General features: G+C 47.1%; 1 protein-coding gene across 5 annotated transcripts in view; it reads left to right on the top strand.

Moving 5' to 3' along the window:
- Nucleotides 1–24286, top strand: part of tmem108 (transmembrane protein 108) — a 165228-nt gene that overhangs the window by 93960 nt on the left and 46982 nt on the right. For 2 of the 5 annotated variants that reach the window (XM_067997543.1, XM_067997551.1), the window contains exon 2: nucleotides 584–687. The exons of the other annotated variants lie outside the window; for them this stretch is intronic. In XM_067997543.1, coding sequence (XP_067853644.1) covers nucleotides 624–687 — 64 coding nt within the window. In that variant the 5' untranslated portion in view covers nucleotides 584–623. The remainder of the gene's footprint in view (nucleotides 1–583; nucleotides 688–24286) is intronic. 5 annotated transcript variants of the gene reach the window in all.

Below are 24286 nucleotides of genomic sequence, written 5' to 3' on the forward strand. Positions count from 1 at the left end.
AGAGTACTATCTGACCGTGTGTCCAAACATCTAATATATGGCTGACATTTCATCATTGATTAGATACGGTAGGAAAGATCAATGATATTCATAAAGAGTTATCCAGATGACTGGGCTATGCTAATATATTATGTAAGTTCATAGGCCCCAGAAAACAAATGACCTGACAAAAAGCAGGGAGCTATAGAGATAGGCATTCAGCTGTAAGATTGGCAAGCAGAATATCCTTGCGTTATTAAAACTCATATGTGCATTACTCCATGTCTGAATTTGATTTAAAATAACCCACATAACAGATCCCCAGAGAAAATGAATTTCAAAAAGCCTGAGATGAGGTACAAATTTATTCAAAGATCTGAACAATACAGAAAAGCTTCTGGTTTACGTGAAAAGTTTGCAGAGATTCCGATCTGCCTACTGATATAAATGGGGGGGGGGGGGGGGAAACAGAAGGTGTTCTCTGCTCATTTAAGCTGACAGAGAGAGACGGGTCCATAACATAAATTCTAGGGTCTAGTGCTGCTAACGGAGCTTTGCCTGACAGGAATACGTCCATGTGATTTTCCATCCATTCATTTTGCAGGCTGTGCAGGCCGTGAAACAGGCGCACCTGATTTTCTGATATGTGCTCCCATCATGTGAAGTCTGCATCAAGACAACTAAATCATAAAATTTGCCCCGTAAGAGGTTTGTGGAAATATTTGACAGATTTTTAGTGTGCATATAAAATGTAATTTTTAAAGAAAGCAATAAGTAATTAAAGAAAGCGTGGTGAATATATGCAGTTTTGTCGCAGCCCTATGCTGCTTAGAACAGCACTGCGAGTACGTCACAAGGAACTCAGTGAAATGTTTCATTACCACTGGTATAGTTGGCCTATGAAATAAAAGGCTATTAAGAAAGCTTTCAATGAGCCCTGATCTTATACTTGAGAAGAAGAAAAAAAACTGCATTTATGTAGAGCCTTTTACGACCTCAGGACTTCGCAAAACATCTCACAGCCATTGAAATACTTTTGAAGTGTATTCACCGTTGTGATGTAGGGAAATGTGACAGCTAATTTGCGCACAGCAAGATCCCACAAACAACAATGAGATTAATGATCGGTTAATCTGTTTTAGGTGTTGGTTGAGGGATAAATATTGGCCAAGATATCAAGAGAACTCCTTTGCTCTTCTTCAAATAGTGCCATAGATTATTTAATGTCCACCTGAGGGGGCAGACAGGATCTCATCTGAATTTTTTGAAGAGGTGACTAAAGTAGTGGACAGGGGAATGTCAACGGATGTTATTTATATGGACTTCCAGAAGGCGTTTGATAAGGTCCCACATAAGAGACTGTTAGCTAAGATAGAAGCCCATGGAATCGAGGGAAAAGTACGGACTTGGTTAAGAAGTTGGCTGAGCGAAAGGCGACAGAGAGTAGGGATAATGGGTAGGTACTCACATTGACAGGATATGACTAATGGAGTCCCGCAGGGATCTGTCTTAGGGCCTCAATTATTCACAATATTTATTAACGACTTAGATGAAGGCATAGAAAGTCTCATATCTAAGTTTGCCAATAACACAAAGATTGGTGGCATTGTAAGCAGTTTAGATGAAAACATAAAATTACAAAGGGATATTGATAGATTAGGTGAATGGGCAAAACTGTGGCAAATGGAATTCAATGTAGACAAATGTGAGGTCATCCACTTTGGATCAAAAAAGGATAGAACAGGGTACTTTCCAAATGGTAAAAAGTTAAAAACAGTGGATGTCCAAAGGGAGCTAGGAATACAGGTACATAGATCATTGAAGTGTCATGAACAGGTGCAGAAAATAATCAATAAGGCTAATGGAATGCTGGCCTTTATATCTAGAGGACTAGAGTACAAGGGGGCAGAAGTTATGCTGCAGCTATACAAAACCCTGGTTAGACCACACCTGGAGTACTGTGAGCAGTTCTGGGCACCGCACCTTCAGAAGGACATATAGGCCTTCAAGGGTGTGCAGTGTAGGTTTACTAGAATGATACTCGGACTTCAAGGGTTAAGTTATGAGGAGAGATTACACAAATTGGGGTTGTATTCTCTAGAGTTTAGAAGGTTAAGGGGTGATCTGATCGAAGTTTATAAGATATTAAGGGGAACAGATAGGGTGGATGGAGAGAAACTATTTCCGCTGGTTGGGGATTCTAGGAGTAGGGGGCACAGTCTAAAAATTAGAGCCAGACCTTTCAGGAGCGAGATTAGGAAACATTTCTACACACAAAGGGTGGTAGAAGTTTCGAACTCTCTTCCGCAAACGGCAATGGATACTAGCTCAATTGCTAAATTTAAATGTGAGATAGATAACTTTTTGGCAACCAATGGTATTAAGGGATATGGGCCAAAGGCAGGTATATGGAGTTAGATCACAGATCAGCCATGATCTTATCAAATGGCGGAGCAGGCACGAGGGGCTAAATGGCCTACTCCTGTTCCTATGTTCCTAGATGGCACCTTTGACAGTGCAGCACTCACTCAATACTGCATTGAAGTGTGTTCAATTCACTGGAGTGAGAACTTGAACCCATGATCAGAACCATGACTGCTGCCACTCAGCCAAGGCTGACACCTGAGAAGGCAAGGCAACAGGCAGGGCAAAATGAAACTGTTAAAAGATAGCATGTATTTAAAATAGCCAGATGCAGATCAGCTGAAGGCGCTAAATTACCAAGTAGTTAAAGTATCCCAGCCAAAGTTGCCTCTGAAGGGAAGCAAAGTAAAGCCACAAACAGTAAGAAACCCATCCATAAAGCAAAAGATACAGACATTCACCAGCATAATTCAAAGAGGTCTGCTCTACTAGAGATATGCCAAAAAAAGCATTTTCAGACAGGATGCAGGCAACAGAAAGCTGTCATTTACATTCAAGTGAATGATTAAGAATATGTATTCCTGGGTGAAATATAGGAAGAAGACAAAAACACCTGGACAATGAAGGTGCTCCTTAACAATATCCCAATCAATTTCATCCCAGAATCCCAGTGCCTGGAAAAGCTAGCCACTGATTCCAGAAATTCTCACTGCAAAAAACAACTAAAATGCCACAACAACTTGAATCTCGATCTGATAATCCAAGTGACCGAAATAGCATACTGGGACTGGAGTAGTGGCACCCCAGGCAACAGCGACCGTCTCATAATTAAATTTGGCATGATCTGGGATAAACCAATGCTCAGGTATACAACTTCAAAAGTGGCCAAATTAAAAGGAATAAGGGAAGAGTCTAAACAGTTGACTAGAATCATAGTATCTTACAGAACAGAAGGAAGCCATTTGGCCCATTGTTCCTGTGCCAGCTCTTTGAAAGAGCTATCCAAGTAGTCCCATTCCCCTGCTCTTTCCCCATGGCCCTGCAGATTTTTCTTTTCCTTGACTAGGGACAAAATCTACAAAGCGCTGACAATCATCATGAGGGAGTCAGCGAAAACAGGAGAGGTCCCACTGGATTGGAAACAAGTTAACATGATACCTTATTTTTTAAAAAGTAATAAAACAAACCTGGGTAATTACAGATCCATTAGTCTTACATCAGTACCTGGCAAAATAATGGAATCAAATTGAGGGGGGCCAGATCCAGTCTGACCAAACTTCTTGACTGGTTTGAGGAAGTGACATCCCAAGTGAAAACTGGAAAGCCTTTGTTTAAGTTTCACTTGAATGGCTTCAAATAGAAAAAGAGGCTTTGGCTATAACATGGTCATGTGGGACATTTAGCAACCACCTAATATGGAGGAATGTCCAATATAATACTGATCACAGCCATTCATATCATTATTGGGATCCAAACATGTGCAGCAATTATCACTGTGAATAGGGATTTTGCTTACACCTTATGAGGTTTTCATATAATTTCTCACATAGCTGGAAAGGACCTGACAATGGCTGCGATGAGGTCCAGTATCGGGAGTGACAGACTGCTGCGAGATTCCAGGAGGATATAGACACATAAGTGAATCTTGTTGTCCAGAAACTGACAACAAGTGAATGTTGCCTACAGCTCAGCAGCAGCATTACAAAGTGTGGTGTCTGATTATAGAATACTGCATGGAAGGGTGCTCACAAAAGAATGAAGTAGACAGCAGACTGAAACGATACTGGCCAGTGGAAAGCCTAAGATGGATTGTTCTTGAGAGGCAATCATCTACTGATTCCTGCAACAAAGTTATGGAAAGGACATTTAAAAAAAAATTGTTTTTGGAATGTGGGCAACAGTGACCTGGCCACATATATTGTCCATACCTAGTTTCCCTGAGAAGGTGTTGGTAGACCCTCCTCCTGAACTGCCACATTCCTTTTGGTAATTGTGTTCCCATAATGGTGTTAGGTAGGGAATTCCAGGATTTTGACCCAACAACAACAGGAACATAGAAACAGGTGTGGGCCATTCAGCCCTTCGAGCCTGTTACGCCATTCAGTTAGATCATGGCTGATCTGTATCTTAACTCCATCTACCCGCCTTGGTTCTGTAACCCTTAATACACTTGTCTAACAAAAATCTATCAATCTCAGTTTTGAAATTTTCAGTTGACCTAGCCTCAACAGCTTTTTGGGGGAAAGAGAGTTCTGGATTTTCACTATCCTTTGTGTGAAGAAGTGCTTCCTGTCATCGCTCCTGAATGGCCTAGCTCTAATTTTAAGAATATGCCCCCTTGTTCTGGACTCCCCCACCAGAGGAAATAGTTTATCTACCCTATCAAATCCTTTAATCATCTTAAACACCTCAATTAGATCACCCCTTAATCTTCTATATTCAAGGGAATACAAGTCTAGTCTATGCAACCTGTCCTCATAATGTAACCCTTTTAGTCCCAGTATCATTCTGGTGAATCTGTGCTGCACCCCCTCCAAGGCCAATATATCCTTCCTGAGGTGAGGTGTTCAGAACTAACTCCAATACTCTAAATGAGGTCTAACCAGAGCTTATATAACTGTAACATTAAACTTCCACCCCTATATATTCCAGTCCTCTTGAGATAAAGCCCAACATTCCATTAGCCTTTTAAATTATTTATTATACCTGTCCACTAGCTTTTAGTGATTTCCATACTTGGACCCCTAAATCTCTCTGATCATCTACAGTTCTTGCCATCTACAAAATACACTGATCCATCTTTCTTAGGTTCAAAGTGGATGACCTCAAATTTCTCCACATTGAACTCCATCTGCCACAGTTTTGCTTACTCACTTAATCTATTAATGTCCCTTTGCAACTTTCTGCTCCCATCTACACTATTTATTGTGCCAACTTACTGTCATCAGCAAACTTAGATATATGGTTCTCTATTCCTTCATCTAAGTCATTGATAAATACAGTAAAAAGATGAGGCTCCAGTACAGATCCCTGGGAGACACCACTAGTCACATACCCATTATCCCTACTCTCCGTCTCCTATCTCCTAATAGAATCATAGAATCATAGACGTTTACAACATGGAAACAGGCCCTTCGGCCCAACATGTCCATGTCGCCCAGTTTATACCACTAAACTAGTCCCAATTGCCTGCACTTGGCCCATATCCCTCTATACCCATCTTACCCATGTAACTGTCCAAATGCTTTTTAAAAGACAAAATTGTACCCGCCTCTACTACTGCCTCTGGTAGCTCGTTCCAGACACTCACCACCCTTTGAGTGAAAAAATTGCCCCTCTGGACCCTTTTGTATCTCTCCCCTCTCACCTTAAATCTATGCCCCTCATTATTTTATAAACTTCTATAAGATCACCCCTAAACCTCCTACTCTCCAGGGAAAAAAGTCTCAGTCTATCCAACCTCTCCCTATAAGTCAAACCATCAAGTCCCGGTAGCATCCTAGTAAATCTTTTCTGCACTCTTTCTAGTTTAATAATATCCTTTCTATAATAGGGTGACCAGAACTGTACACAGTATTCCAAGTGTGGCCTTACTAATGTCTTGTACAACTTCAACAAGACATCCCAACTCCTGCATTCAGTGTTCTGACCAATGAAACCAAGCATGCCGAATGCCTTCTTCACCACCCTATCCACCTGTGACTCCACTTTCAAGGAGCTATGAACCTGTACTCCTAGATCTCTTTGTTCTATAACTCTCCCCAACGCCCTACCATTAACGGAGTAGGTCCTGGCCCGATTCGATCTACCAAAATGCATCACCTCACATTTATCTAAATTAAACTCCATCTGCCATTCATCGGCCCACTGGCCCAATTTATCAAGATCCCGTTGCAATCCTAGATAACCTTCTTCACTGTCCACAATGCCACCAATCTTGGTGTCATCTGCAAACTTACTAATCATGCCTCCTAAATTCTCATCCAAATCATTAATATAAATAACAAATAACAGCGGACCCAGCACCGATCCCTGAGGCACACCGCTGGTCACAGGCCTCCAGTTTGAAAAACAACCCTCGACAACCATCTGTCGTCAATCCAATTTTGTATCCAATTGGCTACCTCATCTTAGATCCCGTGAGATTTAACCTTATGTAACAATTCCCTACCTATGTGAACAGGTTGCCTCCAATTATATGTGCTCTCATTTTTGTTTGCAGTCTCTTATCATAGAATCATAGAATAATACAGCACAGAAGGAGGCAATTCAACCCATCGTGCCTGTGCCGGCCCTTTTTCAATTAGGCCCAATCCCCTGTTCTTTCCCAAATTTTTGCCCTTCAAATATTTATCCAACTCCCTTTTGAAAGTTACTATTGAATCTGTTTCCTCCTTTCAGGCAGTGCATTCCAGATCATAACAACTTGCTGTGTAATATTTTTTCCCTCATGTCGCCTCTGGTTCTCTTGTCAATTACCTTAAATCTGTGTAATCCTGTTGCCAACCCTCTTGCCACTGGAAACAGTTTCTCTTTATTTACTCTATCAAAACCCTTCATGATTTTGAACACCTCTATCAAATCTCCCCTTAACCTTCTCTGTTCTAAGGAGAACAATCACTACTCCTCCAGTCTCTTCACATAACTGAAGTCCCTCATTCTTGGTATCATCCTCGTAAATGTCCTCTGTACCCTCTCTCAGGCACTAAGACCTTGACATCCTTCCTAAAGTGTGGTGCCCAGAATTGGACACAATAAGGCCTAACCAGTGATTTCTAAAGGTTCAGCATAACTTACTTGCTTTTATACTCTGTGCCTCTATTTATAAAGCCAAGGATCCTGTATGTTTTTTTAATAGCCTTAACAACCTGTTCTGCCACCTTCAAAGATTTGCGTACGTAAACCTCCAGGTCTCTCTGTTCCTACAATCCCTTTAGAATTGTACCATTTAGTTAATATTGCCTCTCCTCATTCTTCCTTCCAAAATGCATCACATAGAGTTACATAGGGCCCGATTTTAGCAGGCCTGCGGGTTCTCGGCGGATGGGCTAGAGGGCGCGTGGGTAACGCGCCCAGTGAAATTAGTGGGTTTCCCGCGCGATCATAGCAGGCAAACCACTAATTGGATCCACTTACCTGCTCCTCCGGGTTCCCCGCTGCTGATCTGCGGGTCGGGCGGGCTGCACATGCGCAGTAAGATCTGTCACCTGGAGGCGCTCTATTTAAAGGGGCAGTCCTCCACTGACTGATGCTGCAACCAATAGCAAAGATGACTGCATGGAGCAGCCCAGGGGGAAGGCTGCTCCCAGTTTAATGATGCCTCACCCCAGGTATCAATACATGGGGTGAGGAGGAGGGGGAGGACAGAGATCTTCCACCCGGCGGGCGGGAGGAAGTGGCCCGCCTCCGCCACCAGGAAGGCCTGGCTCGAGGTGGCAGAGGGGGTCACCTGCGCCACCAACATATCGCCCACCTGCACACAGTGCAGGAGGCGCTCCAATGACCTCAGTAGGTCAGTCACAGTGAGTACACGTAGTCTTTCCCCTACACTCCGTCTGCCATATCACTGCCCCCACCCCACATCTCCTTCGGCACTGCCAACACTACTCTGTCACATCACCCCTCATACCCACTCAAACCCCATCCTCATCTTACCTGCACCTACTCACCTCGCCAGTACTCACCCCGCCACTACCACTCAACCCAATCCTCATACAATCTCATGGCTCTATCCCATACTCACCCTCTCGTGCATCTCTCTCACGGCCAGCCTCACTCAACCTGCCACCACCTGTGCTGCAGCCACAGGGCATGCATCACATATGTGCAGTAGGCAGCGTAAGGCAAACGTGTCATGAGCATGAAGGGGATGCACAAGGGTGTTTGAGGGTTTGTCATGGTTGTTACTTATATTGAATTTCAGAACAACTCACATCACACATTATATTGGCACCACTACTGCCATGTCTTCGCGAATCCTGTCCAGTTTGTGCAATAATGCCAGCTCCTGGGTATCACTATGAGGACCCACCACTGATGCCACCCATTGTGTCACTGCAGAGTGGGTGTAGGTGTATTTGCAGGGCTCTTCTGCACAGACGACTGAGAGACATCGGCGATGTCCCCGGTTGCACCCTGGAAGGCTGCGGAGGAGAAGTTCGGGAGGGCAGTGGTGACTTTGACAGCAACAGGTAGGAAGATGGTGCACGGGCCAGCCAGGAGCAGCTCGGCATGAAAGAGGCTGCAGATGTCCACGGCTACATGTCGAGTGACTCTGAGCCTCCGTGTGCACTGCTGCTCAGAGAGGTCCAGGAGGCTGAGCCTCGGTCTGTGGAACCTGTGGCGAGGGTAGTGCCCTCTGCGACGCATCTCTCTCTGCGGTAGCCCTCCCTCCTGCTGTACAGGTGGCTGTGTCACAGCACTCTGTTGTGGAGCTCCACATGTCAGAGGTGGACGGTGAGGCTGGTGATGCTGTTCGCCCTCCGAGGAGGTCATGATTGCAGCTACGGCGGCCCCCATCCGCAAGATGTATATCTGAGGGGGTCCGCAAGGTAGGTACATGTCTCCGGACCCCGGGGTAAGTGTGCAGGTTGGTGACTTTGACCGTCAGGAGGAGGGTGGTGGAGGCCAAACTTTGTCCCAAGTGACAGAGTGGCCTCCTGCAATGGGTGAGGTCTCCCCCCCCAGCCCCCCCCCCCCCACCTGTCAAATGGACCTATGCAGTTGCCACAGACTGACAGCTGCACACGTCCATTCAAGCTGGGAGTGTTTCCGCCAGTGTGGGAAACAGTCCCATGTTGTTCAAAAATCCCACATAGTCCCTTAATCAGGTCAGTTAATGACCTGAAATGCCTAACTAAATATTGTCAAGTGGCATCCCGCTGGCTTTAATTGCCTGCGGGATTCCCACCAGCAGGGGCTGCGCCCGCACGCCGGCGTGTCAGCGGGGAACCCGGAAGTGGGCGGGATCGAGGTGGGATCCGGTCCCGCTCCTGGATTTCCTGATTTTCGGGGCCTCCCCGCTGAGAACGCACCCGAAAGCGGGTGGTAAAATCGAGCCCATAGAGTCTACAGCACAGAAACAGCCCATTCGGCCCAACTGGTCTATGCTGGCATTTATGTGCCACATTTGCCTCTGCCAACCCCTCTTCATCTAACCCTATCAGCATATCCTTCTATTTTTCTCCCTCATGTGTTTATCTAGCTTCCCCTTAAATGCATCTATGCTATTTGCCTCAACTACTCGTTATGGTAGCGCGTTCCATATTCTTACCACTCTTTGGGTAAAGAAGTTTCTCCTGAATTCCATATTGGATTTATTAGTGACTATCTTATATTTATGACCTCTAGTTTTGGACACCCCCACAAGTGGAATCATTTTCATACTTCCCTGCATTAAATTTCATCTGCCATGTGTCTGCCCATTTGACCAATCTGTCTATGTCCTCCTGAAGTCTGTTACTATCCTCCTCACTGTTTACTACATTTCCGAGGTTCGTGTCACCTGCAAACTTTGAAATTATGCCCCGTGCACCCGATTCCAGGTCATTAACATATAACAAAAAGAGTCGTGGTCCTAATACCAAACCCTGGGAGACACCACTGCACACTTCCCTCCAGTCTGCAAAACAACCGTTCACCACTACTCTCTGTCTCCTATCCCTTAGCCAATTACGTACCCAAGTTACCACCGTCCCTTCAATTCCATGGGCTTCAAATTTGCTAACAAGTCTATTATGTGGTACTTTATCAAACGCCTTTTGAAAGTCCATATGCACAACATCAACCGTACTACCCTCATTAACCCTCTCCGTTACTTCTTCAAGGAACTCAATCAAGTTAGTCAAACAGGATTTGCCTTTAACAAATCCGTGCTGGCTTTCATTTATTAACCCATATTTTTGCAAGTGCCAATTAATTTTGTCTCGGACTATCGTCTCTAAAAGTTTCCCCACCAACGACATTAGGCTGACTGGCCTGTAGTTGCCAGGTTTATCCCCCTCCCCTTTTTTGAACAGAGGTGTAACATTTGCAGTCCTCCAGTCCTCTGGCACCACTCCCATATCTAAGGAGGATTGGAAGATTGTGGCCAGAGCCACTGCAATTTCCACCCTTACTTTCCTCAGCAGCCTAGGATGCGTCCCATCCAGACTGGGTGACTTTTCTACTTTGAGCGCTGCCAACCTTTTAAGTATCTCTTTTGTGGAACCTTATCGAATGACTTCTAGAAGTCCATATAAATTATATTGATAGACATTCCCTTATCTACACCTCTTATGTGGAACCTTATCAAATGGCTTCTGGAAGTCCACATAAATAATATTGATAAAGATCCATATAACATTCATAGACACGCCCTTATCTACCACATTAGTTACCTCCTCAAAAAATTCAGCTAGGTTCGTTAGACATGACTTACCCATTACAAATCCATGCTGGCTCTCTCTGATCAGTTCATGCTTGTCCAAGTGTTCAGTTACTCTGTCCCTAATAATAGATTCTAGTAACTTCCCCACAACAGACATTAGACTAATAGGTTTATAATTTCTGAGTTTATCTCTCTTACCCTTCTTAAATAGTGGAGTGACATTGGCAAATTTCCAATCTAAGGGAACAATTCCTGAATTGAGAGAGTTTTGGAAGATCATGACTAGAGAATCTACAATTTCCTCACTTAATTCTTTTAACACCATCAGGTCCTGGAATTCTTTAGTCTCATTATTTTCTCCATTAACATTTTTTAACTTATATTAAATCTAGTAAGTTCCTCCCTTGATTTATTTTTACTTTTTCTCATATCTCTCATACTTTATTCTCATCCTCTACTGTGAAGACTGATACAAAGTAAGTATTGAACAAGTCTGCCATTTTCTGATTTTCAATTACTATATCACCTGTGTCTGTCTTTAAGAGACCCACATTACCCTCAGTTACCTTCTCACTTAAAATTCTTGTAAAATCCTTTAGTGCTGTCCTTGATATCCTTCACAAGATTTTTCTCGTTTTTCTTTTTTGCAGCTCTTACTACTTCGTATCTTAGTGCCCCTTTGCTTTTCTTTATATCTCTCCCAATCCGCGTGATATCTACTGCTCTTTGGCTTAGTATGAGCCCTTTTAGTTTTATACCATCTCTCACTTCTCTTTTTGTCCAAGGTTGTTTAATTATGCGAATAGAGCTCTTGCCCCTTAGGGGTATACAGGCATTGTATTCTACCAAATATTTCTTTGATCATCTCTCATTGTACGTCTGTACTTTTATCCGTTAATAGTTCTGCCTAGTCTACGGTGGTCAATTCCTGCCTCATCCCACCAAAGTCCGCCTTGCCTAAATTTAAAATCTTAGTTTGTGACTCAACCTTCTCCCTCTCAAACCTAATATTAAATTCAATCATGTTATGGTCACTGTTAGCTAGGTGTTCCCTTACTGTCAGATTATTGATGAATTTAGGCTCATCACTAAATCTAATATGGTCTGTTCTCAAGTTGGTTCATTGACATATTGTTCCAAAAAACTGTCTTGAGTACACTCAAGAAATTCACTGCCTTTGGAAATCGGCTGTTCTGCTTCTCCTTATCTATGTGAAATCAACATGCTTCTCTGATCTCCATGTTTATGCATCCCACTACTTTATCACTGCTATCAGGAGGTCTGTAGACAACTCCCACCAAAGTCTCACATCCTTTTATAATCCTCTGTTCTACTGCCTGTTCACCCTTCTTGATATCCCCTCTGTCTAATGCTGTAATAGTGTCCTTTATCAATATTGCTATTCCTCCTCCTTTTCCAATTTCCCTGACCTTTCTAAAGACCTTATAACCTGGTATATTTATCTCCCAGTTATGCCCAGCTTGTAGCCAGGTCTCAGTGATGGCCACTACGTCATACATTTTAAACTGAATTTGTGCTTTTAGTTCACTTGTTTTAGTCCTTATGCTACATGCATTAGTGTATAGAACTCTTATTTGGGCAACAGACCCTATCCTGCCCTTTTGCCCTGATGCTGTTTTACTCACATTTTTTAGCTTATCACACTCCTTGATTTTCATTTCTCCTATTGTATTTTTATCAGTTATTCTATTATTATTCCCTATTTTTTTTCTGAACCTGAAGTATTTATATTACCTTTAACACTATTGATGATCTGGACTTCACTCTCATCCCTTTTTCTTATCTTTAGCCTATTTTCACTTTTATTTTCATTTCTGCCTGAGCACCCCCACTTTATTTATTTAAGGTCCTTTCTACAGCCCTGTTTATCCTTCCAGCTAGGACCTTGGTCCCAGTCGAGTTCAGGTGCAGCCCATCCCAGTGGTACAGTTCCTTTCTGTCCCAGTACTGGTGCCAGTGTCCCATGAAATGCAACCCCTCTTTCCTACACCAATCCTTCAGTTACGTGTTTACTTTCCTAATCTCTTTGTCCCTATGCCAATTTGCACGTGGCTCAGGTAATCATCCTGAGGTTATACCCCTCGAGTTCCTGCCTTTTAATTTAGCTCCTAACCCCTGATACTCCCACAGCAGGACATCCACCTTGTTCTTTCCTATGTCATTGGTCCCGGCGTGGACCACGACAACTGGATCTTCCCCCTCCCTTTCCAAATAGCTTTCCAGTTGCTTCGAGATATCCCTTACCCTGGCACCAGGTAGGCAACACACCCTTCGGGGCTCTCATCGTGACTGCAGAGGCTGCTATCTTTCCCCCTAATGATTGAATCCCCTATAACTGCCTCATTTCTATTCTGCTCCTCCTCCCCTTTGCAGATTACCGTCTGCTCCACGGTGCCTTTGTTAGTGTTGTGGCAGTCCTTCCCGCAGCATTTCTCCTTATCCTCACAGGTAGCAAGTATCTCCTACCTGTTGGACAAGACCATTGTCTGCGGAACCTCCTTCTCTCCCTCCCCGAGGTACCCCTACCTTTCTGACTGACAGTCACACTCTACCCTTCCTGTACCTGTGCTTTCCTCTGGGGTGTCACTGTGCTCCAGAGAAAACCATCCAGAAATTACTCCCCCTCCCTTATGTGTCGGAGTGTCTCTAACTCACACTCCAGCTCAAAGACCCTGAGCTGGTGTGACTCAAGGCAGAGACATTTCCTGCATTTGTGGCAATTCAGGACAGCCTCACTGTCCACAAACTCCCACATACTGTAATCCCGACACACTGCCTGTGCTGCCATTACTATTCTTTCTTTATTCATTTATTTATTAGTTTGTAGTAGAATAACTTGAGGTCTAGATTATATTTGGTAGATGGGTTTTAGCTTGGTTTCTAATTAATTAGTAATTAATTACACTGAATATTTATTTATTTACTTACTTACTTAACTAAGTTGCACTCAGCTCAAATTCCTCGGGCTCCGCTGCTCCTCCCTCTGCACTGACTAGGACGTCCCTTTTTCAGCGTTTGTTTTAGTCTCTGCAGCTCTGTCTCCGCCGTGCTCTTTTTAAATGTGCCGGTTCTCCCACGGTGCTCTGCCTCTGACAATGAAGGTACACTGATGGTGTGTGACTTGGAGGACAAACCCTGAGTCTACTGGAAGAGGAGATGTTAGACTTAATAAGAAGATGCACAGGACAGCCTCTTAGGAGAGGGCGAGGTTAGAGGCAAGCTGGCAAGAGAAGGTTGGTAAAGGCAAGGTTCATCAAATGTAATTTCAGCTTCATGTGCTTTCTCAAAGTATTGCACTATTCTTATACGTGGCTGCTATTTTGTCAAGGGCAAATGTCACTGTGTGCAAAGCTAAACAAGCTCTTCTGTCTTGGCTTGGCCTGCTGCTTCAGCATGCAGATAGGCCTGTGCGGCCACTTCACTGAACACCAAAGCATCTGGAAATGTAGATATCATATTCGACATAGGATAACATGGCCTAAATGAACATTTTGAACAAGTTGTTTAGAACTGCTTGAAGTGTTCTGAGGAAGGACAACCATGTCAAACACCCAAAGTGTCAGCCTTGGCTCAGTGCTAGCACTCTCACCTCTGAGTCAGAAGTTTGTAGGTTCTGCTGGCCACATTTATTCCTCAAATAACACCAAAAACAGATAATCTGGTAATTTATTTCAATACTGTTTGTGGGACCTTGCTGTACACAAATTGACTGATGCGTTTCCTACATTACAACATCGACTACACTTCAAAAGTATTTAATTGGCTGTAAAACGCTTTGGGACATTTTGGAATGCAAGGTTATCCAAGTTACAGGGGGTGTAGAGCTTTCAGGTTACAGGGGGTGTAGGGCTATCCAAGTTACAGGGGGTGTAGAGCTTTCAGGTTACAGGGGGTGTAGGGCTATCCAAGTTACAGGGGGTGTAGAGCTTTCAGGTGACAGGGGGTGTAGAGCTATCCAAGTTACAGGGGGTGTAGAGCTTTCAGGTTACAGGGGGTGTAGGGCTATCCAAGTTACAGGGGGTGTAGAGCTTTCAGGTTACAGGGGGTGTAGAGCTATCCAAGTTACAGGGGGTGTAGAGCTTTCAGGTTACAGGGGGTGGAGAGCTATCCAAGTTACAGGGGGTGTAGAGCTTTCAGGTTACAGGGGATGTAGAGCTATCCATGTTACAGGGGGTGTAGGGCTATCCAAGTTACAGGGGGTGTAGGGCTATCCAAGTTACAGGGGGTGTAGAGCTTTCAGGTTACAGGGGGTGTAGAGCTATCCACGTTACAGGGGGTGTAGGGCTATCCAAGTTACAGGGGGTGCAGAGCTTTCAGGTTACAGGGGGTGTAGAGCTATCCACGTTACAGGGGGTGTAGGGCTATCCAAGTTACAGGGGGTGTAGAGCTTTCAGGTTACAGGGGGTGTAGGGCTATCCAAGTTACAGGGGGTGTAGGGCTATCCAAGTTACAGGGGGTGTAGGGCTATCCAAGTTACAGGGGGTGTAGGGCTATCCAAGTTACAGGGGGTGTAGAGCTATCCAAGTTACAGGGGGTGTAGGGCTTTCAGGTTACAGGGGGTGTAGGGCTATCCAAGTTACAGGGGGTGTAGGGCTATCCAAGTTACAGGGGGTGTAGAGCTATCCAAGTTACAGGGGGTGTAGGGCTATCCAAGTTACAGGGGGTGTAGGGCTATCCAGGTTACAGGGGGTGTAGGGCGATCCAGGTTACAGGGGGTGTAGGACTATCCAAGTTACAGGGGGTGTAGAGCTATCCAAGTTACAGGGGGCGTAGGGCTATCCAGGTTACAGGGGGTGTAGGACTATCCAGGTTACAGGGGGTGCAGGACTATCCAGGTTACAGGGGGTGTAGGACTATCCAGGTTACAGGGGGTGTAGGACTATCCAAGTTACAGGGGGTGTAGAGCTATCCAAGTTACAGGGGGTGTAGGACTATCCAAGTTACAGGGGGTGTAGGGCTATCCAAGTTACAGGGGGTGTAGAGCTATCCAAGTTACAGGGGGTGTAGAGCTATCCAAGTTACAGGGGGTGTAGGGCTATCCAAGTTACAGGGGGTGTAGAGCTATCCAAGTTACAGGGGGTGTAGAGCTATCCAAGTTACAGGGGGTGTAGAGCTATCCAAGTTACAGGGGGTGTAGGACTATCCAAGTTACAGGGGGTGTAGGGCTATCCAAGTTACAGGGGGTGTAGAGCTATCCAAGTTACAGGGGGTGTAGAGCTATCCAAGTTACAGGGGGTGTAGGGCTATCCAAGTTACAGGAGGTGTAGAGCGATCCAAGTTACAGGGGGTGTAGAGCTATCCAAGTTACAGGGGGTGTAGGACTATCCACGTTACAGGGGGTGTACGGCTATCCAAGTTACAGGGGGTGTAGAGCTATCCAAGTTACAGGGGGTGTAGGACTATCCACGTTACAGGGGGTGTAGGGCTATCCAAGTTACAGGGGGTGTCGGGCTATCCACGTTACAGGGGGCGTAGGACTATCCACGTTACAGGGGGTGTAGGACTATCCACGTTACAGGGGGTGTAGGACTATCCAAGTTACAGGGGGTGTAGAGCTATCCAAGTTACAGGGGGTGTAGGGCTATCCAAGTTACAGGGGGTGTAGAGCTATCCAAGTTACAGGGGGTGTAGAGCTATCCAAGTTACAGGGGGTGTAGGGCTATCCAAGTTACAGGGGGTGTAGGGCTATCCAGGTTACAGGGGGTGTAGGACTATCCACGTTACAGGGGGTGTAGGGCTATCCAAGTTACAGGGGGTGTAGAGCTATCCAAGTTACAGCGGGTGTAGGACTATCCACGTTACAGGGGGTGTAGGGCTATCCAAGTTACAGGGGGTGTAGGGCTATCCACGTTACAGGGGGTGTAGGGCTATCCAAGTTACAGGGGGTGTAGAGCTATCCAAGTTACAGGGGGTGTAGAGCTATCCAAGTTACAGGGGGTGTAGGACTATCCACGTTACAGGGGGTGTAGGGCTATCCAAGTTACAGGGGGTGTCGGGCTATCCACGTTACAGGGGGCGTAGGACTATCCAAGTTACAGGGGGTGTAGGACTATCCACGTTACAGGGGGTGTAGGGCTATCCAAGTTACAGGGGGTGTCGAGCTATCCAAGTTACAGGGGGTGTAGGACTATCCAAGTTACAGGGGGTGTAGGGCTATCCAAGTTACAGGGGGTGTAGGACTATCCATGTTACAGGGGGTGTAGGGCTATCCAAGTTACAGGGGGTGTAGGGCTATCCAAGTTACAGGGGGTGTAGAGCTTTCAGGTTACAGGGGGTGTAGAGCTATCCACGTTACAGGGGGTGTAGGGCTATCCAAGTTACAGGGGGTGTAGAGCTTTCAGGTTACAGGGGGTGTAGAGCTATCCACGTTACAGGGGGTGTAGGGCTATCCAAGTTACAGGGGGTGTAGAGCTTTCAGGTTACAGGGGGTGTAGGGCTATCCAAGTTACAGGGGGTGTAGGGCTATCCAAGTTACAGGGGGTGTAGGGCTATCCAAGTTACAGGGGGTGTAGGGCTATCCAAGTTACAGGGGGTGTAGAGCTATCCAAGTTACAGGGGGTGTAGGGCTTTCAGGTTACAGGGGGTGTCGGGCTATCCAAGTTACAGGGGGTGTAGGGCTATCCAAGTTACAGGGGGTGTAGAGCTATCCAAGTTACAGGGGGTGTAGGGCTATCCAAGTTACAGGGGGTGTAGGGCTATCCAGGTTACAGGGGGTGTAGGGCGATCCAGGTTACAGGGGGTGTAGGACTATCCAAGTTACAGGGGGTGTAGAGCTATCCAAGTTACAGGGGGCGTAGGGCTATCCAGGTTACAGGGGGTGTAGGACTATCCAGGTTACAGGGGGTGCAGGACTATCCAGGTTACAGGGGGTGTAGGACTATCCAGGTTACAGGGGGTGTAGGACTATCCAAGTTACAGGGGGTGTAGAGCTATCCAAGTTACAGGGGGTGTAGGACTATCCAAGTTACAGGGGGTGTAGGGCTATCCAAGTTACAGGGGCTGTAGAGCTATCCAAGTTACAGGGGGTGTAGAGCTATCCAAGTTACAGGGGGTGTAGGGCTATCCAAGTTACAGGGGGTGTAGAGCTATCCAAGTTACAGGGGGTGTAGAGCTATCCAAGTTACAGGGGGTGTAGAGCTATCCAAGTTACAGGGGGTGTAGGACTATCCAAGTTACAGGGGGTGTAGGGCTATCCAAGTTACAGGGGGTGTAGAGCTATCCAAGTTACAGGGGGTGTAGAGCTATCCAAGTTACAGGGGGTGTAGGGCTATCCAAGTTACAGGGGGTGTAGAGCGATCCAAGTTACAGGGGGTGTAGAGCTATCCAAGTTACAGGGGGTGTAGGACTATCCACGTTACAGGGGGTGTACGGCTATCCAAGTTACAGGGGGTGTAGAGCTATCCAAGTTACAGGGGGTGTAGGACTATCCACGTTACAGGGGGTGTAGGGCTATCCAAGTTACAGGGGGTGTCGGGCTATCCACGTTACAGGGGGCGTAGGACTATCCACGTTACAGGGGGTGTAGGACTATCCACGTTACAGGGGGTGTAGGACTATCCAAGTTACAGGGGGTGTAGAGCTATCCAAGTTACAGGGGGTGTAGGGCTATCCAAGTTACAGGGGGTGTGGAGCTATCCAAGTTACAGGGGGTGTAGAGCTGTCCAAGTTACAGGGGGTGTAGGGCTATCCAAGTTACAGGGGGTGTAGGGCTATCCAAGTTACAGGGGGTGTAGGACTATCCACGTTACAGGGGGTGTAGGACTATCCACGTTACAGGGGGTGTAGGGCTATCCAAGTTACAGGGGGTGTAGAGCTATCCAAGTTACAGCGGGTGTAGGACTATCCACGTTACAGGGGGTGTAGGGCTATCCAAGTTACAGGGGGTGTAGGGCTATCCACGTTACAGGGGGTGTAGGGCTATCCAAGTTACAGGGGGTGTAGAGCTATCCAAGTTACAGGGGGCGTAGGACTATCCACGTTACAGGGGGTGTAGGACTATCCACGTTACAGGGGGTGTAGGACTATCCAAGTTACAGGGGGTGTAGAGCTATCCAAGTTACAGGGGGTGTAGGGCTATCCAAGTTACAGGGGGTGTAGAGCTATCCAAGTTACAGGGGGTGTAGGGCTATCCAAGTTACAGGGGGTGTCGAGCTATCCAAGTTACAGGGGGTGTAGGACTATCCAAGTTACAGGGGGTGTAGGGCTATCCAAGTTACAGGGGGTGTAGGACTATCCACGTTACAGGGGGTGTAGGGCTATCCAAGTTACAGGGGGTGGAGGGCTATCCAAGTTACAGGGGGTGTAGAGCTATCCAAGTTACAGGGGGTGTAGGACTATCCACGTTACAGGGGGAGTAGGGCTATCCAATTTACAGGGGGTGCAGGACTATCCACGTTACAGGGGGTGTAGGGCTATCGAAGTTACAGGGGGTGTAGGGCTATCCAAGTTACAGGGGGTGTAGGACTATCCACGTTACAGGTGGTGTAGGGCTATCCAAGTTACAGGGGGTGTAGGGCTATCCAAGTTACAGGGGGTGTCGAGCTATCCAAGTTACAGGGGGTGTAGGACTATCCAAGTTACAGGGGGAGTAGAGCTATCCAAGTTACAGGGGGTGTAGGGCTATCCAAGTTACAGGGGGTGTAGGGCTATCCAAGTTACAGGGGGTGTAGGGCTATCCAAGTTACAGGGGGTGTAGGACTATCCACGTTACAGGGGGTGTAGGGCTATCCAAGTTACAGGGGGTGTAGGACTATCCACGTTACAGGGGGTGTAGGACTATCCAAGTTACAGGGGGTGTAGGACTATCCACGTTACAGGGGGTGTAGGGCTATCCAAGTTACAGGGGGTGTAGAGCTATCCAAGTTACAGGGGGTGTAGAGCTATCCAAGTTACAGGGGGTGTAGAGCTATCCACGTTACAGGGGGTGTAGGGCTATCCAGGTTACAGGGGGTGTAGAGCTATCCACGTTACAGGGGGTGTAGGGCTATCCAGGTTACAGGGGGTGTAGAGCTATCCAAGTTACAGGGGGTGTAGGGCTATCCACGTTACAGTGGGTGTAGGACTATCCAAGTTACAGGGGGTGTAGGACTATCCACGTTACAGGGGGTGTAGGGCTATCCAAGTTACAGGGGGTGTAGAGCTATCCAAGTTACAGGGGGTGTAGAGCTATCCAAGTTACAGGGGGTGTAGAGCTATCCACGTTACAGGGGGTGTAGGGCTATCCAGGTTACAGGGGGTGTAGAGCTATCCACGTTACAGGGGGTGTAGGGCTATCCAGGTTACAGGGGGTGTAGAGCTATCCAAGTTACAGGGGGTGCAGAGCTATCCAAGTTACAGGGGGTGTAGAGCTATCCAAGTTACAGGGGGTGTAGAGCTATCCACGTTACAGGGGGTGTAGGGCTATCCAGGTTACAGGGGGTGTAGAGCTATCCACGTTACAGGGGGTGTAGGGCTATCCAGGTTACAGGGGGTGTAGAGCTATCCAAGTTACAGGGGGTGTAGGGCTATCCAAGTTACAGGGGGTGTAGGACTATCCAAGTTACAGGGGGTGCAGAGCTATCCAAGTTACAGGGGGTGTAGAGCTATCCAAGTTACAGGGGGTGTAGAGCTATCCAAGTTACAGGGGGTGTCGGGCTATCCAAGTTACAGGGGATGTAGGGCTATCCACGTTACAGGGGGTGTAGAGCTATCCAAGTTACAGGGGGTGTAGGGCTATCCAAGTTACAGGGGGTGTAGGGCTATCCAAGTTACAGGGGGTGTTGGGCTATCCAAGTTACAGGGGGTGTAGGGCTATCCAAGTTACAGGGGGTGTAGGGCTATCCACGTTACAGGGGGTATAGAGCTATCCAAGTTACAGGGGGTGCAGGACTATCCAAGTTACAGGGGGTGTAGGACTATCCAGGTTACAGGGGGTGTAGGGCTATCCAAGTTACAGGGGGTGTAGGGCTATCCAAGTTACAGGGGGTGTAGGGCTATCCAAGTTACAGGGGGTGTGGAGCTATCCAAGTTACAGGGGGTGTAGGACTATCCAGGTTACAGGGGGTGTAGAGCTATCCAAGTTACAGGGGGTGTAGGACTATCCAGGTTACAGGGGGTGTAGGGCTATCCAAGTTACAGGGGGTGTAGAGCTATCCAAGTTACAGGGGGTGTCGGACTATCCAAGTTACAGGGGGTGTAGGACTATCCAAGTTACAGGGGGTGTAGAGCTATCCAAGTTACAGGGGGTGTAGGGCTATCCAAGTTACAGGGGGTGTAGGGCTATCCAAGTTACAGGGGGTGTAGGGCTATCCAAGTTACAGGGGGTGTAGGGCTATCCACGTTACAGGGGGTATAGAGCTATCCAAGTTACAGGGGGTGCAGGACTATCCAAGTTACAGGGGGTGCAGGACTATCCAGGTTACAGGGGGTGTAGGGCTATCCAAGTTACAGGGGGTGTAGGACTATCCAGGTTACAGGGGGTGTAGGGCTATCCAAGTTACAGGGGGTGTAGGGCTATCCAAGTTACAGGGGGTGTGGAGCTATCCAAGTTACAGGGGGTGTAGGACTATCCAGGTTACAGGGGGTGTAGAGCTATCCAAGTTACAGGGGGTGTAGGACTATCCAAGTTACAGGGGGTGTAGGGCTATCCAAGTTACAGGGGGTGTAGAGCTATCCAGGTTACAGGGGGTGTAGGGCTATCCAAGTTACAGGGGGTGTAGGACTATCCAAGTTACAGGGGGTGTAGGGCTATCCAAGTTACAGGGGGTGTAGAGCTATCCAAGTTACAGGGGGTGTAGAGCTATCCAAGTTACAGGGGGTGTAGGTCTATCCAAGTTACAGGGGGTGTAGAGCTATCCAAGTTACAGGGGGTGTAGGGCTATCCAAGTTACAGGGGGTGTAGAGCTATCCAAGTTACAGGGGGTGTAGGACTATCCACGTTACAGGGGGTGTGGAGCTATCCAAGTTACAGGGGGTGCAGGACTATCCAAGTTACAGGGGGTGTAGAGCTATCCAAGTTACAGGGGGTGTAGGACTATCCAAGTTACAGTGGGTGTTGGACTATCCAAGTTACAGGGGGTGTAGGACTATCCAAGTTACAGGGGGTGTAGGGCTATCCAAGTTACAGGGGGTGTCTGACTATCCAAGTTACAGGGGGTGTAGGGCTATCCAAGTTACAGGGGGTGTAGGACTATCCAAGTTACAGGGGGTGTCGAGCTATCCAAGTTACAGGGGGTGTAGGGCTATCCAAGTTACAAGGGGTGTAGGACTATCCAAGTTACAGGGGGTGTAGAGCTATCCAAGTTACAGGGGGTGTAGAGCTATCCAAGTTACAGGGGGTGTAGGGCTATCCACGTTACAGGGGGTGTAGGGCTATCCACGTTACAGGGGGTGTAGGGCTATCCACGTTACAGGGGGTGTAGAGCTATCCACGTTACAGGGGGTGTAGAGCTATCCACGTTACAGGGGGTGTAGAGCTTTCAGGTTACAGGGGGTGTAGGGCTATCCACGTTACAGGGGGTGTAGAGCTATCCAAGTTACAGGGGGTGTAGGGCTATCCACGTTACAGGGGGTGTAGAGCTATCCAAGTTACAGGGGGTGTAGAGCTATCCAAGTTACAGGGGGTGTAGAGCTATCCAAGTTACAGGGGGTGTAGGGCTATCCAAGTTACAGGGGGTGTAGAGCTATCCAAGTTACAGGGGGTGTAGAGCTATCCAAGTTACAGGGGGTGTGGAGCTATCCACGTTACAGGGGGTGTAGAGCTATCCAAGTTACAGGGGGTGTAGAGCTATCCAAGTTACAGGGGGTGTAGGGCTGTCCAAGTTACAGGGGGTGCAGGGCTATCCAAGTTACAGGGGGTGTAGGGCTATCCAAGTTACAGGGGGTGTAGGGCTATCCAAGTTACAGGGGGTGTAGAGCTATCCAAGTTACACGGGGTGTAGGGCTATCCAAGTTACAGGGGGTGTAGGGCTATCCAAGTTACATGGGGTGTAGGGCTATCCAAGTTACAGGGGGTGTAGGGCTATCCAAGTTACAGGGGGTGTAGGGCTATCCAAGTTACAGGGGGTGTAGGGCTATCCAAGTTACAGGGGGTGTAGGGCTATCCAAGTTACAGGGGGTGTCGGGCTATCCAAGTTACAGGGGGTGTAGGGCTATCCAAGTTACAGGGGGTGTAGGGCTATCCAAGTTACAGGGGGTGTAGGGCTATCCAAGTTACAGGGGGTGTAGGGCTATCCAAGTTACAGGGGGTCTAGGGCTATCCAAGTTACAGGGGGTGTAGGGCTATCCAAGTTACAGGGGGTGTAGGGCTATCCAAGTTACAGGGGGTGTCGGACTATCCAAGTTACAGGGGGTGTAGAGCTATTCAAGTTACAGGGGGTGTAGGGCTATCCACGTTACAGGGGGTGTAGAGCTATTCAAGTTACAGGGGGTGTAGGGCTATCCACGTTACAGGGGGTGTAGAGCTATCCAAGTTACAGGGGGTGTAGGGCTATCCACGTTACAGGGGGTGTAGAGCTATCCACGTTACAGGGGGTGTAGAGCTATCCAAGTTACAGGGGGTGTAGGGCTATCCAAGTTACAGGGGGTGTAGGGCTATCCACGTTACAGGGTGTGTAGGACTATCCAAGTTACAGGGGGTGTAGGACTATCCAAGTTACAGGGGGTGTAGGGTCATTCAAGTTACAGGGTGCCGTCTGTCTATGAGAGCGCCTGCAATTGGAGGCAACCTATTGACATGGGTAGGGAATTGGTTCGGAGGTAGGAGACAGAGGGTAGTGATAATGAGTATATACTCCAATTGGCAGGATGTGACTAGTGGTGCCTCCCAGGGTCCTGCATTACTGCCTCAGCTTTTTACTGTATTTATTAATGACTCAGATGAAGGATTGGAGAGCGTATATCTAAGTTTGATGACGTCACTAATTTAAGTGGCACAGTAAATAGTGTTGATCGGAGCAGAAAATCTCAGTGGGATAATGATAGATTAAGTGAGTGGGCAGAACTGTGGCAGATGAAATTGAAATGTGGGAAGTATGAGGTCATCCACTTTGGACCCAAGAAAGATAGATTAGAGTATTTTTTAAATGCTGAAAAGCTAGGAACTACGGAAGAGCAGTGAGATTTAGGGGTCCATGTACAGAAATCACTAAAAGGCCAGGGGACTACAAAAGTTATGCGAGTTATTTAAAGCCCTGGGTAGGCTACATCTGGAGTACTGCATTCAGTTGCATCGAAAATAGGAGCAAGAGTAGGCCATTCGGCCCTTTGGGGCTGCTCCGCCATTCAAAATGATCATGGCTGATCGTCTAACTCAGTACCCTGTTCCCGCTTTTTCCCCATATCCCTTGATCCCTTTAGCATTCAGTTCTGGGCACCATACCTCAGGAAGGATATATTGGCCTTGGAGGGAGTGCAGATTCACCAGAATCATACCTGGGCTAAAAGGGTTAAATCATAAGGTCAGGTTGCATAGACTAGGCTTGTATTCCCTTGAGTATAGAAGATTAAGGGGTGATCTAATTGAGGTGTTTAAGGTGAGTAAAGGATTTGATAAAGACAGAGATAAACTAATTCCTC

Source organism: Heptranchias perlo, chromosome 2, assembly GCF_035084215.1.
Source record: "Heptranchias perlo isolate sHepPer1 chromosome 2, sHepPer1.hap1, whole genome shotgun sequence".
Taxonomy (NCBI): Eukaryota; Metazoa; Chordata; class Chondrichthyes; order Hexanchiformes; family Hexanchidae; genus Heptranchias; species Heptranchias perlo.